This window comes from Pelecanus crispus, chromosome 4 (assembly GCF_030463565.1).
Source record: "Pelecanus crispus isolate bPelCri1 chromosome 4, bPelCri1.pri, whole genome shotgun sequence".
Lineage (NCBI taxonomy): Eukaryota > Metazoa > Chordata > Aves > Pelecaniformes > Pelecanidae > Pelecanus > Pelecanus crispus.
The window spans coordinates 17,418,864-17,436,563 of NC_134646.1; the positions used below are offsets into that span (position 1 = coordinate 17,418,864).

Below are 17,700 nucleotides of genomic sequence, written 5' to 3' on the forward strand. Positions count from 1 at the left end.
CAGCAGCAGAGACTTAGGGAAGGAGATTAAAAAACCAGTAGTGCAAGAGTGACTCTTTCCCTTCTGAGTAATTTTGTACATATACTTGTTCAAAGCTTTAACAGTTACAGCTAGAAAGATTACTGTTTACATGCTAATTATTCACAACTATTCACTGAATCAATGTATTCATATTTGTTCTGTAAATGCCTCCTTGGAAATACTAATCTAAACCCCAGCCACTCATTCACGTTTTTCTAAATGGATGCTTTTCTGTTGCCTTGTAGTACAGCCCACATGTATGTATGATGATAGTCTTTTAAAACACAAGATGGAACAAATTATGTATGTACAATATTTTCTCCACACACTTAAGAATCTGGCAGCGAATATTGTAATGAGCTACATAGTGGTACATTTACAATGACCAGAATCTACTTGCATGCAGCATGAGAATTTGGCTCTGAGGTATTTCATTATGAACTGTGCGTTACGCTTTGACTGCTTGGTTCTGGGACATGGTAACTGCAAGCATTTATGACAGGGTTGAGTTAGATTTTCATTATTCAATACTGCTGGCTGAATCACAATAATAAAAAATCTTTTAACAATGCAGGTTACTATTACAACAGCTCAAGGTCAACACCTAAGTTTAAACTTTCACCCTCTGTGCTTCTATAGTAGCAGTTACTTCCCAGATTCACTCAGTACTAAGGATATGCTTCAGGTATGGAGAATTCAAGGTTACAATGGCTGTGTCTAAGACAAGAAATAATTACAATTGTTACATACTTGCTAAGTTACTGTTTAAATGTTCTGATTACTTTATACCTTCTTTTTAGCTCCTTGCTCAGAAGTGGCCTTTTGGAGATTCTGAATTTGGACAGTTTCTTTGCAAATTCCTTCCCTTTATACAGAAGGCATCTGTGGGAATCACAGTACTTAATCTCTGTGCCCTTAGTGTGGACAGGTACAGTATGTTTCACTCTTTTGACAGACACTGTTCTTGCCTTTGCAGTTTTCCTAAAACTGGGAGCACTCAGTATGGTTGTCTTAGCAGGCAGACTACAGTATAGATATAACTAATATTCTGTTTTTTGGTATCCTGCACCACATCTGTGGCTCAAGGTATAATATGAAGCTATTGGACTAATTAACTTTACAGGTTTTTCAAAGGTATTTAAAAGCTCTAGTAAAGCATTAGTTCAATTTCCTTTACCAGACAAAAATTTATCGGGATTTGACTCAGTATTCAGACTTCTTTCTTTCATATGACCTCATGTTTGTTTTGTATTTGAACAGGGTCATAAAAATAATTTCTTCAATTTCCTGCCTATGGACCATAATTACAGTGTTTATTTTGATAACTTTTATAACTAATTGAGTTTTATTGAAAAACACATTGGAAACTTGCTTGGATTGTTTGAAAATTAATGCCTCTGTTAAAAGTGCTTGGGAAGGTACATAACCTTTTTGATAGAACAACAGCTAAGATGCTTTTGAATATTATTCTTTTATGCTTTTTTTCTTCATACATATAGGGCAATAGCAGATGAAGACTTCACTTGTGTAAAAGCTATTTTTATTGGTCTTGAGTTTACTTGATCATGTTCTAGTCCAAAATAACAGTAATTCTGATACAGAAAGTACTGATAAATAAAATGCATTATGTGTATTAGTACAGCAATGCCAAGGTAAAAGAAGCTTTAAAATTAATCCTGGTTTGATTTTACATAAACAGTTGATGTACAAGATTTGCAACGGATGAGTAACTTAGTAGTATCCATACCTGAAATACAGTTCCTTATTACATTAGTAACTTGTTAGCTGAAGCCAGAAACAAAAAAAAATGTAAACAGGCAAGTATTCTATTTCCATTTTTGAGTCTGAGAACTATAAAAAGAATTCTGTTTCTCAAACAATATCTGCCCAGCATAAAATACAATCCCATGGACTTCTTTAAGGAATAAATCGTAGATCAAGCACATATGAAACAGAGAGTTTGTTAGATAAGTTTTCACCAATGTGGTTTCACTAGATTTAGTGAAATCTAGTAGGCTGTTACACACACTTTCATAAATTGGAAGCTACCTCTTTATATATGCAAATATATATTTTTACAAGCACTGATTTCCTAATCCTCACAACCACCAAATGCTGTTTCCATTTGAGTATAAAGTCTTGTATGGGATCAGACTCAGACTATTTAATTTCCTCCCCCAGTTTACATGTTTTGCCAAGGACATATTCTTTATCATCTGGTGCTACTCTAGTAAATGGTTGCAGAGAATGTGTGTTAGAAAACAGATGTATACAGCCAGATTCTGATATTGGCTAACATGAATTGAATCTAGGTTAAATCACCATGAAATCAGGACCTGAGAGCACCTTCAACAACTTAGGTTGGGCACTGGAAGCGGCACAGTCACATTAATACAAAATTCCACATCAGATAATGTTTGCTTTTTAGTATGGAAAATGAGTAAATATGGAACTGTGTGCTGTCACAGCTGGACTGTTTCTGTTCTACAGGCGAGTTAGTTTTCAGGAGCTTTTTTAAGAAAATATCTCATTTATAGTTATTTAGGGTGTCCATATATGGAATTGCATTCTACGAAGTAGAAAAAGATAGAGTCAATTGGTATAATGAATTCAGAGCTCCAGAGCTTTGATAATTGTTGACTCTCTGTCCCTCTTACAGACCACAGCCTTAATTCAGAACAAGATTTGGTTTTTTTCCTACCAGGACTCTTCTCTGTGCTAACTACTTCCTATTGTGAAACTCCACTCATTACTACTGCCCCTGGCACAAAGTGACTTGCACTGACAGTGTATTAAGGTTTAACTGTGCATGCCCAAGGGGAACAATGTCCACTCACACTTGGAGAGGGTTTTAAGAGGCTGACAAAACCACCAAACCAGCCACTCACCCTTCAGAAGCAGCTCACTTTTGTTTCAGATGACCCCCAGGCATTTTTAAAATCTAGGTCATGATGGTGACCATAGTCTGACTCTTTTTCTAAACAGTGCCTGACTGTGACTAAGAGGAAGGATATTTCCCTTCCTGAACTTTTACTCTTGCTTATGTCTTGGGCATAATGATTTTGATGAAGAAATGGTTTCAAGAAGAAGAGTGAAGATATGGATCTCATTTAATATGTATACACACTCTTCTTGCCTCCTCTGCATACCATCTGGCCCAACTTTCAGTAAGTGTATTAGATAAGTCAAGATTTTACCACTAAAACAAAGCTCTAAGAGCTTTATTGTATTAAGAGCTTTGCAGTCAACACATTTCTGGCTATCTTTAAAATGAGTAACAGCTGTGATCTCTCCCAATGAAGAGGAACAGATCGTATCAGCAACAGTAGGGTCATTTAGGAACTGTTCTGACACAAATCTTGACAGTGACTGCTTCTTACGTCCTTGATCAAGTCTCTTATCTTTTCTGTATTGCTTTTCCCCCTTATAAATGGCTGATGACACTCACAGAAGAGAAATATGTTTTTCTAGTGGGCCATTTGAACAACTAATTTTCTAATGCAGTCAAAAGGAATGGGGAAACAAAAGCACCTACTCTGTAAGACAGCAGGCATAGGGGACTGGTAGTTCACAGACAAGCTATAGCCCATTATTTAATTTTCATATAATCCTTGATTTAACTTCATAAGGCACAATACATTTTCTTTTTTAATTCTTATTAGATACCACTATGGTAAAATTCATCCAAATTGTTCCAAAACCAAATCTGGGCCACAGCAAAAACCACAACCATGCTGCATTAATGAGACCAACACTGGAAGGCTAACTAGAGTTCCAGAATTATTCTTTACCAAAGAATGACGAATCACAGAGAGAAGAGTGTAGAAAAGCATCAGAAATTATTCAGTGGCCTTACAGATCTCAATTTGTTGCTTATCAAAAACAACACTTAAGAAGCTACTTAAATATAATATCCAAATACTGAAATACAGATGATGTATCAGATATCCATGGGATCTTTAGCTTAGCAAAGAAAGATATAATAAGAACCTAGAGAACAAGGTGTCAGCCAGACAAATTCCAAATGAAAATAGGGTAGATATTTTTAACAATGAGGGTGATTAACCACAAGAAGAAACAGGGAAAGGTGAAGGTGTCCTGCTCTTAATGTTCTCAGATCAAGACAGGAGATCCTTCTGAAAAAAATGCTTTAAGCAAGTTATAACTAGATAGGAGTGCAAAATATTTAATTGTATGTATGCATACTTCATGTTGTAATGATCTCTTGTCCTTAAATACTGTGCATCTTTAAATATAAGTAGCAGGAGGGACTGCAGAGTCCATGAAAAGCAAGTTGGAATAAATAGCTAAGCATGGGAGAAGAGGGAGGAGAAGAAAACAGAGGAGAGACAGCAACTGAAGGGCACAATATACTAAAGTTGACAGCACATGCATGAGCAGTAGAAAATGAAAAGGGGAGGGAGAAGAGCTACAACATTAAACAGAGAAAAGGAAATAACCTGGAAAAGAACTTAGTATTTTAGACAAGGTTGGAGGCAAAGGGAAGCAAACAGAAAAAAGAAAGTAAGACAAAACACACGCACACAGATTTTAGATTGGGGAACTAAATGTAATGCACGATGCATGTATTTTGTGTAAATTCCTTGACAGACACCCTATCAGGATGCCTTTCAAAGATGTTTTTATTTTTAACCTGCAAGTCCAAAATGTAGTTTGCTTTAGTATGTTCAAAATCTTTATACAAACATTTCTGTTAAAATGATGTACTGAGAACCTGTCCGTAGTACACCTGTGACTATGCTGTGTATGGTATTGCTATAGATATTAAAGCAAAAGCTTCTAGTCTGTTTAGTGCAAGCATGATGGCACACAAGGCTCTGACACCTTCCAGTCATGTTCTGTAATAATGCTTTCTGAAGTTTTTGTGAGGGGCTTACAGGCTGATCTTGCATTCATGCATCTTCTTTCCTCTAACATTGAGGCTACAAGGATTTAATTCACAAGTCTTCCATCCTGTTAATAAGTACACTTCCAAACGAAAAGGGGGTGTGATACAGGAAATCAGAAGAAATGCTGTGTGTGTGAATCCCAAATCAGTGTCTTGGTTAGAGGAGGGGTGAGGATGCCTTTTAATAACTCCAAATTTTACTGACCTTTATAGCCTCGGTTCTATATCCCTTAACTAATGCTTTTTCCCATCAGAAGCTCTTCATTCCTTCCATCTCAGAAATTCAAAATCCAATAATTCCCAGTACACTCAAAGCATCCTAAGCCAGAGTTGTCAGCTACTCTTTTCCTTAAACCCTTGTTATCCCTGAGCCTTCCAGCCCATGCCAAAATTCTGTATTCCTTCCAATCACCTACCATCCCACCCTAATCCTTCCACAACCTAATCCTCCAACCTAAAGCTTTCCCATCTAAAATCCCCTGCTCCTTCCTTCCTTTGCCAAAGCTCACTCATCCCTGCAACTCAGATTTTGTAACTACATACTTACAAATTGTATCCTCCTGGTCTGCTGAGGGTATGTCCTTTCCCCACACCTTTCACCTTCCTCATGCCTGCTGGTATGCCCTTTTGTACTCCAGTTAGCTGCTGTCATCAGCTAAAATTACCACCTCATTTGCTTTTCTCTGAAAAAGGTTAACCCTGGCTCATGCCTTGGAAAGGTGAATAGAGGTGGCAGCTGCATAGATCCAAATGTATCTGCCAGGACTCAAGGCGGCAGAAAATGAGGGCATGTCTGAGGAAGAAAAGAATACTTGCCATAGTCAGAACAGTAAAATGACACAGCTCCTTACAATTTATAATCTGCTTCAGCGATTTCTTATTCTGACATTTTTTAAAGCAGATGAACAACCTTTCTTGACTTTTTTTCTCCTCAGCTAAAGAAGGCTATTTCATCAGTGGATGCCATGATATATCCATGTAGCACTGTAATTCCAAATGGGAAGGTGCTATTATTTGGGGGAAGTAAAATAAGCAGTTTAGAAACCGTTACATCACCAATGACAGAAAGCTCTCCAGCATGTATTTCAGATTATTACGAGATCAAAAATAATATTTGTTCTTTGCATAATTTTCAGAGAGAAGGTAAAGAGAGGAAGAGGAAAAGGGAGAAATGCATGGGCTGTATTTGACACCTCTTTAAGAGTTCTTGCATTTTACCAAGATTACATTTATGAGACGCATACACATAGGAAAGCAGGTTTCAATAATTCCACTTTTTACATAGAAACTTGCTGTCTAAGGGATAAAGTAGTGGGAAAATATGTTGGGTTTAGCATGTACAGATGACTTAGCCATGCGCTTCAGTTTCTCATCAGAAAGGTGATGCAGACGCTGAGATAGCTGTCAGACAGTCCTAACTAGCACTCAGTTGTAGTCTAAGGCAAATACAGAATATGCTAAATGAACCCAATATTTTTAAAATGGAATAGTGTAAATAGAACAAATGCATTTTCATTTCATCAGGAGTATTTTCACAGTATTTCATTGCATGGAAGCTGACAACTTCAGATAGTACTGCTGTTACAGCTGAGGCAGCTGAAGGAGATAGCTGTTTTGTATCTATTAGAATGGCTTGCGTGCCTGGAAGCTCTTTTTCTTCTGTTACGTCAGTTGATCTAGTGAAAGATATAGTCTGTCCTCACAAACCTTGCCCACTTTAATTAGAAATCATTAGTGTAGTCCACATAGCAGAATTCCATGCAATCCCGTGCCTAAGCAACACAGTTACAGCCATGTCTCTGCTATCCACCCCTTGATACGCTCTGCTGTGGCTTGAGAGCTGGCAGAGGCCCTGGAACAGGCGGAAAAAACAAGCAATGCAAGTCTAAGACGTCAGCTTTAGGATTTTACTTAATATATAAAATGGAACCAAGATCTTTGAATTTAAGGAAGAAACTGAAGGTTGGAAACTAATGCCTGTCTCTTTCAGGTATAGAGCAGTTGCCTCCTGGAGCCGTGTTCAGGGAATTGGAATCCCTATGATCACTGCTATTGAAATTTTCTCCATTTGGCTTCTGTCCTTCATACTGGCTATTCCAGAAGCAATTGGTTTTGCTGTGGTACCGTTCAAATACAAGGATGAAGGTTACGTTACCTGCATGCTCAATCCTACAAATAATTTTACCTTGGTAAGTAACAGCCTTCCTTCTCTTTTTCGAATCCACAGTATATAGGTTAGACAATTAAGATACTGCATTATAATACGCTTTATTCATCTGTTAAAGTGCAAAAGGTATTCTAATGTATATTGTACAAAGCGGATCCTTAATTTACAGTGACCCGTCTCTACTTTCAGCCAGAGATACTAAATGGGACTTTACAATATTTTCATTTCTTCACTACTGAGGTTTCTTAATACCGAAATTTGCAATTTGAGCCTGCTTAAAGTACAACCCAGAAATGTATCAGGGTAGCCAGAGCCTTGGAAGGTATTGTGTTTCCAGGTGTAACACCTTGGAGCTTGTAACTGTCAAAAACCATGTTTTACCATGATTAGTCATCATTTTGCATGCAGTAGCCAGCTCTTTTGGCAGATAAAGAAAAGGGTGGGGCCATGCTCGAACATAACTTTTCCTATTCTATATTCACTTACAAAGTCAAACAGAGAATAACCCCCTTCATTTACAAGAAATCATGACTAGAAATCTGACACGCTCACATCTCCAACCTAGGTAGCTTGGGCACTGTTAGCTGTCATCTAGATACGGGAACTCAAGAGCAAGAGAAGTGCCTGAGACACACCAGGCTTCTTTGGCATGTTTCATAGCCCTCATCCTCTGTGCTACTGCAGCTTAACAGCTGCCAATACCTACATTAGCATGCTCAAAGTAAGCCAGGTGAGTAGTCGCTACAGAATTAGTAGATCTTTACTGCATTTGGGGATAGTGATTATCCACCTGGCCTTAGACTGAGAAAGTGGGAAAGTGCTATCTTAAGTCCTTCATGACCCCAAAGAAGGGCCAGCCACCATTCACCCAGTAATAAAAAAAAGAGTAATATTCTGTTTTGTCTTAAGAGAAGGCAGATAGTGCAAGGTCTTAAGTCTTGAGAGAAACTCCATATTTTTGTCCGGACTAGAATTTTTCATGATAGAGTGCAAGTTTCTCTTTTTTGAATGTGTGGCACTTCTCCTTTTGTTGGATCAGAACATGGCTTGGGCTAGAATTGGGAAGGATAGGGCAAAACGGAGCTAGGAAATTTAGAAAATAAAAAGTGTGGATGATCAGTGTTTTTCACAGTTTTCAAGGTGCTTTTCAAAACACACCCAACTTTGGCAGGGTTACACAGACTGCAGGGATGGCAGAAAGAGCAAGAGACAATTGCAAGAGAAGACAAAAGGAACTCCCTAATGGCAGTAATTAATGCAGGTGAAGATGGAGTGGAATTGCCTAGGACTTACTGTATCTTTGTTTCTAAACTCTACAAAGTATATGACTGTACATACTGTAGTTATAAGAATATGATTTATGAAATGCACACTGCAGCAAATTTCCCTTTTGTAATGGCTGTTTGTCCCCACAAATGTGTCTGGACAATCTTCACTTCCTCTCTCCCTAAGAAAAAGAATAGTTTTCTCTCCCCTCTTCTCAAAACTACTACAGTTCAGGTCTTCCATAGGCATGCTACCTTTTACAATTATTGTTCTGTTCTTAATGTGGTAAGTAGAATAGCTTGTTTTGTTTTATTAGCAGGAATTAGTATCTTTTACTTGCTCAGCATAATTCAAAAGCTCCAAATCTCCCCACGCCAGTTTGATTTTCAAGGAAACAAACCAGCGTTTACGTCCAAGCTGAGAGTAAATGTTGGACGTGTCAGTCAAAATGGGGAGTGTTATGTTTCAATGCGTTGCACCAAGTACAAACATGAGATTAAAATGGAAATACCATTTTAACCTTAACTGTAGTATTTACTACCACAAACACCACAATAAACAATCACTAAACGTTGGGAAGGATTTATGATTAACTTTTTTTTTTTTAATGGAAGCTTTGTTCATGTTTAAAGCTATCCTTGAAAGACTTAAAAGATTCATGCTAGACCATGATGATTCCCCAGAGGCTGAGCGCACTAGGAAACTTGTTTAAAATGCACATTTCCTGTAGAAAACCAGTTCCATGTGGGCTTTCAAGACAAACAAAAGAATGTCTACTTCTCTTAAATCAACCCAATTTTGTACTTTGATGTAAGCTTTGTGAAACTCAGATTCCACAATTAATCATTTACAGACATTTTCATGTAGGTTTTATAACTTCACAAAGCCAGGTCCTCATACAGAATTGATGTGTTGGTCAGGGTTGTGACACAGAACTTTACGTGTGTGTTTTCTTGACTGACAGGCAATGCTAATGAAAGCTGGTAGAATGATATGACAGAAAGTTTTCCTTGTAAACATAGCATGGCTTCACACAGTACACATTTTGTTGTGCTGCCCAACCAATATGATTCCAGTCTGACTTGGAGGAATTTGCCACGGAAAATATAATTGTCTCCATGTATTTGTAATCCTTTTCTCTGCAGAAGGAGTGGTAATTACATTTCCCCTCAGTACAAACTCTTCAAATATGAGGCATATTCTTTTCTGGTTTGCTGCTGGCAGAAGCTCTGTTCCCAGTGGGGGAAATTCTGCTCCCAAGGAGAGTGCAACTATGCAGCAGACTGTAGCACCTCCCCACGCAGGGATGAGGCTGATGAGGAGGAGGAAACAAGCTAATCAACACAATTCAAAATGCCCTGTGAGGTGGGGTTGTGGCCTAGATACCAGCAGCATACTTTAAATTAGCAAGCTCTGTAAGCAGCTAACTCTGTTGGGGCAGAGGGAGAAAAATCCCCTTTTTTTGTGAAACTCAGATTCCACAATTAATCATTTACAGACATTTTCATGTAGGTTTTATAACTTCACAAAGCCAGGTCCTCATACAGAATTGATGTGTTGGTCAGGGTTGTGACACAGAAAAAAAAAGCATTCCCTTTTTCTTAGTGAAACAACTTTCTAGCATAACTAAACCAGATTTGAAAATGAACATTATTAAATACTAGTCTATTAATTGCATCCCCTTTTTTCATCTTTCAGAGTTTAGTACCGTTCTGTTTTAAATGTAAACAAGATGTCAAAAGTTTGACTTTTTCAAACAGGATTCATATAATCCTCAGTTATTAGCATTGTGACATTTAGTATGGGAACTGTGATGTTACAAGAGCACATCCGCTAGGAATAAACAACCTAGGGGAAAGATTATGAGAAAGAAGGTTCCCTTTTACACACATCCATCTCAGTGACTAATAACATAGAGACAGGAAGTATTTAAAATGTCATATCTCAGTGCACACTTTTGGCTGAGCATAAAAGTTAAAAACCAAGATACAATATTTTCTCAAGTCTGAAAATACAATCGTCTACAGAAAAGAGTAATTTTAAATGTTTTGTCAAATGTAGTATTTCCTACAATACATAAATGTATTAACTTAAACAACAGCTTAAATCACAGCTAACACTTAAAATTACACAGCAAAGTACCGCTACTCTACCAAGTCCCTCGTGTCCTGTCACAAAAGGCAAATGGTATGAATGGCAGGCAAAGGGTTAAAACTAACTGTACCACTAGAAGCCACACGTCCTAAGCTTTCCATATATCAGACAAGTGGCTCCTATCTGCCCAGTACATAAGCAAACCAACTACCAATCTTTTCACTGATAACAAAAGGTGATTAAACTTACAAGACGTTTTGAATTTTCCTTTTTTGGAATCAGGACAGAAGCCGTAGAGGTAAATGGCATTTCCTGAGACAGGCTTTTAGTAAGATTTGTTATCTCAAACTGACACTGTCTACATTTTGGCATGTCTTTTTCATGAAACTGGATTCCAGTTTTCATGAATAAGTGTAAATGTTCAGAAAACACACAAAAAAATTAATTCCAACCCAAGACAGATTGCAGCAAAGGTACAGGCAGGCTATCCGTAAGGTAAAATAAATGTTTACACTGCCACAGTTCCCATTTTGATGTTGGTCCAAACTGGATCAACAATAAGAAAGTTTACATAATTTTTGCTGTTTACCAATAGACAGATACCAGCATACCAACTATCACACTTTCCAAGACCCTTCTGTGGTACTTTCCATTGAATCATAATAAAGTATCTTCTCTTTTCTTTACCTTATCTACAGTTTTACAAAGATGCAAAGGACTGGTGGCTGTTTGGTTTCTATTTCTGCATGCCACTGGCATGTACTGCCATCTTTTATACGCTAATGACTTGTGAAATGTTAAACAGAAGAAACAGCAACTTGAGAATCGCTCTCAGTGAACACCTTAAGCAGGTAAATATTAGGAACACCAATGTTTGAAAACACTGTTCTTCTCTTTTTGGGTTAGCTTAGAAACGTTTCGAAGTGTACTTCAATACAGTACATTACAGAAATAGAAAGTGAGTATGTAGGTTATTTATGATGTTAAGGTATTCATTTAAACCTGGAACACAAGACTAAATCACAGTGTAAGGAGGTATTGAAGACAGCATGCTCAGGAAACTAGCCAGTTTCTTTCTCTTCTTAAGTATGTATGACAGTTGTGCTCTCCTGCTCTTTAACCTCAAATCACTACTGGCTAAATGCTTTGAAATTTAACTACAAAGATTTGCCAAAAAAATGTTTCTTTTTATTTGTAAAGATATGACTCCATGGGTCCTCCCTACTTTTGGCATACTTTGATATGCAACTTTAGTTTCATATAAAAAGCAATTGTAGAATAACCTGGTTTAGAATGGAGTGCATTTTTTTTTTCCAGGGTTATTGTACTGTTGCTGTACCACTACTGTAGCTGCTTTGAAAAGAGCAACAGGAGAATAGTACAAACAAATGATCATAGAGTCGAGTCACTCACGGAACCGTCAGATCTCACTTTGCTGTTTTCGCAGCACTGTCTGATGTTTAATTCCTAACTGAAATTTTAAAAACAATCTGTAGCTTTTCCCCTGTGTTAACATCAGCCCCTCAAATTCTACTCTTTCAAATTCCTCATTCACAGATGTGAATCCCTAAAGCAGTCCCCTCTGCATCGGAGTGAGCTCTCTCAGAGGTTCCTCCTCTGCTGGTTCATTCCAGATCAGGGCAGACCGGAAAATCCTCCCCTTGTGCAGATCCTCCACTTTTTCCCCTCCTCAGGCCCCAGGGCCTGCAACAGTCTCCTAGGGCCGCAAATAAGCTGCTCCACCCATTAGAACTAGAATGGTATGTACGGGGTGGGGGAATCCACCCTCCAGCTTTCCCATCCTGACATGCAGTGCCCAGCAAGCTACTTGGACTGGTTGCCGGAGGATGACTTTATGTCCCAATTTAAAAATGCTTGTCTTTTTAACTATCACCTTTTGCCCTTCTTTCTTCCTTCCTTCCCTTTAGCCTTGTCCACATTAATGTCTAGTCATGATCCTTTTCCTATTTTGATAAAAACTGCTATTACAAGAAAGAAGAAACTGTAATAGTCATATTCAAAGCCTAACAAGACTTACTGTAATCAAACATTTGAATTTGAGTTTTTTAATGACAGAGCCTTGCAATGCTTGTAATTGTTATATTACAGTGGCAGTTTCAGAAGTGGTATTCTTACCCCTTCAACTGCTTCTCTTTACCAAACCCATGCCTACCAAACACCACTGGTATGCATTGTCAAAAATACACTAAAACATCTGTAAATCTCTAGAGCCATATAAAATATCCATTAAATTGAGATTATTTCCTGACTAAGTATTATGAGATTAAGCTGTAATACAGACATTTCTAAAATTTTGTTTGTAGAGGAACTATTTGCTCTAAGAACATCAAGATCACATAACAAGGATCACATAGCAAAATTAATATACTGTGCCGTATGCCTTTATGTAACATGATGCATACTAAATAGAAAATGATACATCAGAGAGAATTTGACATCTGACTAGGTATGTGGCTGAATGGAGCTTTTATTGCCAATTGATTTAGGTGCCTTGGGTTTACAGATTGCCCCACATCAAGGATTAGGTACAAGTGGTTTATCAAGCAGGTGTGATCCATTTCCCTCATACATGAAAAAGTTTTCTTGCAGATTATGCATGTTTCTGAAGAAACCTACTTTGCTGCCAACATTACTACACTACAATCACCTACCAATACGAATTAGGCACTCAGTCATATTTATCTTTACTTCTTTTTCTAGCGTCGAGAAGTTGCAAAGACAGTTTTCTGTTTAGTAGTGATTTTTGCTCTTTGCTGGTTCCCTCTCCATTTGAGCCGAATTTTGAAGAAAATGGTATACAATGAAAGAGACCCTGGCAGATGTGAACTGCTCAGGTACTTAATTTTCTATGTCAATCAATTGTTTATACTGAAAAAATATAATGTCGCATACTTGAAATTTATGTGAGAAATGTCATTGTGCATGCAACTGTAGTGTTAGAGGAGCAAACACTTTATTTTATGACTTTTCAGCTGCATCCATTTTCAGGGGTTTCAGTTTTAATGGGGTAGCATAATTTCAATAAATGTTGTCTGTCACCGTCACAATCACTTTCCTCTGGCTTTTGTGAACTTCTGTGAGACAGGTTGTTACAGACCTGGCATGGAACAAGATTAGATTGAGGGAGTTAGGTAAGAGATTGTAACCACAAAAAGCACGGATGCTTCTACAGTATATGAAGAGTTTAAATGTTTTGCTTTCTCTTTTGTTGCCTAGTTTCTTGCTGCCATTGGATTATATCAGCATCAACCTGGCAACCATGAACTCTTGTATAAACCCAATAGCTCTGTATTTTGTGAGCAAGAAGTTTAAAAACTGTTTCCAGGTAAGATCTTCTTGGTAAGATTTTATGTCCAGTTAATGTACTGTATTAAATCACTTATCGCTTATCTATTTTTAGCAGGTGGGAGAAGAGGCATGCAAAGGAATCAAAGGTTATAAATTGTCTAGTTTACCAGTTAGCAGCTCATATAGCACACATACCAAACTGAAAGTGGAACTATCCACTTTATCTGAAATGCTAAACCAGTAAATAAGTTTGACATAGTCCTCATATGTAAACATGTAAACTGAGATAGACACGCTCTTGTAAGTACTACTTATCTGCATGTGACATGTACATGAAATAGAATTTGGTTTATAACATATTTCCCACTGTAGATGACGACAAAGAACACATACACAGGACACCAAGCTGCCTGCAGTTAAACAATCCCATTAACGACTAAAATTTTCAGGCTTGAATACCGAAGCAGGCACCTGAGTTGACTTTGGCGATTGAATACTCATTATGGCTTTTACCTGCATTTTTCCAGTTCCTACACATGAAAACATATTTTGAGGCTAAAATAATTTCCTTGTGACACTGTGCCTCTGCAAGTCCCCGTTCACCTAATAAATGCAATACCAGAAGAAAGAAAATGAGAGCATATAGTGGTAAAGAAAGTAATGAAATGGAAAAGGAGACTGAAATAGCTTTATCTGCAAAGAAAAACAAAAGACGACAGGACTGTACCACTAAACTTTAGGTCTGCGAATAGGCAACTCAAGCTACTGAAAAAATGTAATCAATTATTAGAATAGGGAATACCTGTTTGTCTGTAGCCTGCTCAGACTTACAAACTCTTTTAAGAGAGTATTTTCACATGATAAATAAGAAGTCAGCTTTGCTTTTTACAGTCCCCTGCTTCATTTGGGAACTGTGGAGAGGATAATATGCCTGAACCTGTCCTTAGGTGAAAGGGAGAAGTAACAGTGGGTACTACTACGCTGCTCCTCACATCAGTAGTTCGTTCTTCCCATTTGTCTTTCCAAATAAAATTACCATCCAACAATTCTAATTAAAAAATTTTCAGCTATAATTTAGTCCTTCCCAGCTTCTCATTATAGCTTACCCTTTCCCTTCTAGTATCAAGGTTGTTAATTCAGGCAATCTTTCCATTTTGTATTTTGAGTTTCTCACCCTACCTCTGTTGCTGTTTTACATACCCACCCATAGATAGACAGTACATATACCTTAAGTCTCTGCAACACTCCCTTCTCACTGTGTTCACAGAAGTCATAGATCTACTCCTGTTATTGCCATTGCTCCTCTGAGGCCCTAACTCCTTCCCCTAAAGTAGAGATCCCCTCTACATAGAATTAGGCACTAGTTTTTGTGAAGGGAGGGGAGGATAGCTGAAAAATCCTCTCTGCTCCTTTCAGAAGAGACAACTGAACATACTAGCCTGTGAAGAACCTGGGATTATGATCCTGAATGACCTTCTATTCTGAACTGTGAAAAATGATACACCTCAATATATTCACTGTCCCTTTTCCTAAACAATTTTGTCTTCTAAGATGTGAGAAGAGGCCTAAGTCACAGGCTGGGGAATTTTCTTCTTTTCTCTTACATGCTAAGCAGCATGAGGATCCCTAAGTTTGGAGTGCAGTGATAAAGAGGAAAAAAACCGAACCCAGCTCTTACAACATGTATTGAGTTCTGTCAGTTCTCATTCTATTTACCTTAGTCAAACAAATTTCCCTTTTGATACTGTGAGTTTTTCTTAAATAACAGGCACAGGCTGGGCCTAATTTGCTGCTTTTGTGATGTTTAATCACAAGAATTGTTTGCATCCTAGGATAAAGAATTTGCCTGAGTGCAGCTATCACTCCCTTCAGCTAGAATTGTCTGTTCATTTCTGCATAAAATATATGGCTGGCAATCTGCATAGAGTTGATACATTTGTGTTAACCTTTTCCTTTTTTTTTTTTTAATTTCCAGTCATGTCTTTGCTGTTGCTGCTCCCAATCTAAGAGTCTAGTGACTTCAGTGCCCATGAATGGAACAAGTATTCAGTGGAAAAATCAAGAACTAAACAATCACAATACAGATCGAAGCAGCCATAAAGACAGCATAAACTGAAAATTAAGGACTCTGATACCACTTCAGAATCAAACAGGAAAAAAAGTCACAACAAAGCTATTTCAACAGGAAGCCCAGTGACTGTTCCATAATCAATTCAGACGTGTGCACCCTTGTACCTAATTCTAGAGGTGACTGAGTAGATTGACTGACTATAACTGTGATGTTCTGTCAACTGAGATCCACTGGATGGTAATTGTGTCTCTGAAAATGTTATTGATGTGATTATGACACAAAAAAAATGACTTGAACTACACAGGTGGTTTGCTCTTCTGAACCAAGCAGGAACTGTCCAGTGTCTGTGACTGGTACAATACAATCGTATTACCCAATTGTAACCTAGAATTAATCACGGCGGAATTTTTCAGAAGATATCAAAATGGAATCTGTCTGTGACTATATTTTCTCTCTGCCCATTTGTCTTTTAACTTTTTTTGTGTGGTGGATATATTCCATGCACCAGTATGTTTTGCATGTTGTTGCTGTTGTTGTTGTTGTTGTTGTTGTTGTTTTTCAGGTTTATGTTGGAAAACGTTTTGGTTCACACCAGTATTTTATTTACTTATGTTGCAATGGGTCAGGATATTAGCTGGGCAGTTCACTTTTGTAGCACTTCAGTACTCAAAAATAGGAAGAAACCATTTAAAGTAGCGTCAACATTTGGCACTTAAGCACAGATTAATACCATAAAATGAGGTGTTAATAATACAGTACTATACTGTGTTATTTATTCTAATGCTCTGTACAAAATAAACATAATAAGCATAATCTATATCAGCAAAAAGAATGAAAGATGCCCACAGAGGGGCACCTTACCATGTGTTTTTAATTAACCTGCCATGTTAATTCTTAAAGTATATGAACCTATTAATCTATTTAGACTGTAGCTGTGTTAAATCTAAGTCGAAATGAGGGTCAGTGGAACACAGTGAAACATTATCAAAGCTGTCCAAAGAGTTCTGAGAATATGGTTATTATCATAGCAGCTACGTACAGCACTACTTACACATTGTGAACATGAGGTTATAGTCATAGTGAATGCAGAACTGCGGAAGTCCATAACAGTTGGATGTGCACAAGGATATTTTGTGCCTTATGCTTACAGAGTTCTTTGTCTTATTCTCGCAGCATTGAAAGATTTTAATGGGGTTTGATGGTTTATTAGAATTGTTAACCGTACAAATGCTATGAATAATATACAGAAAATATTGCTTGCATACATGTAAACTTGTGATTTACTTATTATTTCCATCCATTATGGTTACATGGCAAGAGATTCCTTGTTTGGCTATAAAAATTTTTAATAGGTAGCCTTTCATTAAATAGTGGAATTAAATAGTGTGGTGTCATATATAATATGCCTCATGCACAGATCTGCTAGGAAATTTATAGCATCTGTTGTGCCAGGCTAAGAAGCAGTAATTAAAATTCCACAAATTTTTAAACATCCATTACATTTCAAGTGAAAGATATAATCCTGCGTATTTTTATTTACGAGGTCAAAATGCTAGTAGTGCATTCTGTGACTTCTGCTGCACAAGTTTCCCAAATGTTTACATTCACACAAATCTTCTAAAGTATATTAAAAAACCAAGTCCTTTAAATCAGTTTATGTATTTTTGTGTGCTTTTGTCTCTGTGACATATATGCGTGTATAAATACATACAAATTTATGTTCGTATGTTATAAATGCAAATACAGTCTTCTGACAGTGCTCTGTAGTAGTGCCGTAAGAGCATGGTATTGAATGAGACTTGGCTGAATTTTATTCAAAACATTTCATCCTCAAACTGTATAAAAAATCATAGTAAATGAGTA

General features: G+C 37.4%; 1 protein-coding gene across 2 annotated transcripts in view; it reads left to right on the top strand.

The window, feature by feature from the left end:
* EDNRA (endothelin receptor type A) overlaps positions 1 to 15,882 on the top strand; it is a 28,169-nt gene extending 12,287 nt beyond the window's left edge. Inside the window, exons 2-7 of one of the 2 annotated variants that reach the window (XM_075709207.1) lie at positions 822 to 949; positions 6,921 to 7,119; positions 11,156 to 11,308; positions 13,179 to 13,312; positions 13,695 to 13,803; positions 15,742 to 15,882. In XM_075709207.1, the coding sequence (XP_075565322.1) occupies positions 822 to 949; positions 6,921 to 7,119; positions 11,156 to 11,308; positions 13,179 to 13,312; positions 13,695 to 13,803; positions 15,742 to 15,882 (864 nt within the window). The remainder of the gene's footprint in view (positions 1 to 821; positions 950 to 6,920; positions 7,120 to 11,155; positions 11,309 to 13,178; positions 13,313 to 13,694; positions 13,804 to 15,741) is intronic. The other variant, XM_075709208.1, reaches the window with a different exon arrangement.
* The last annotated feature ends 1,818 nt before the right edge of the window (positions 15,883 to 17,700 follow it).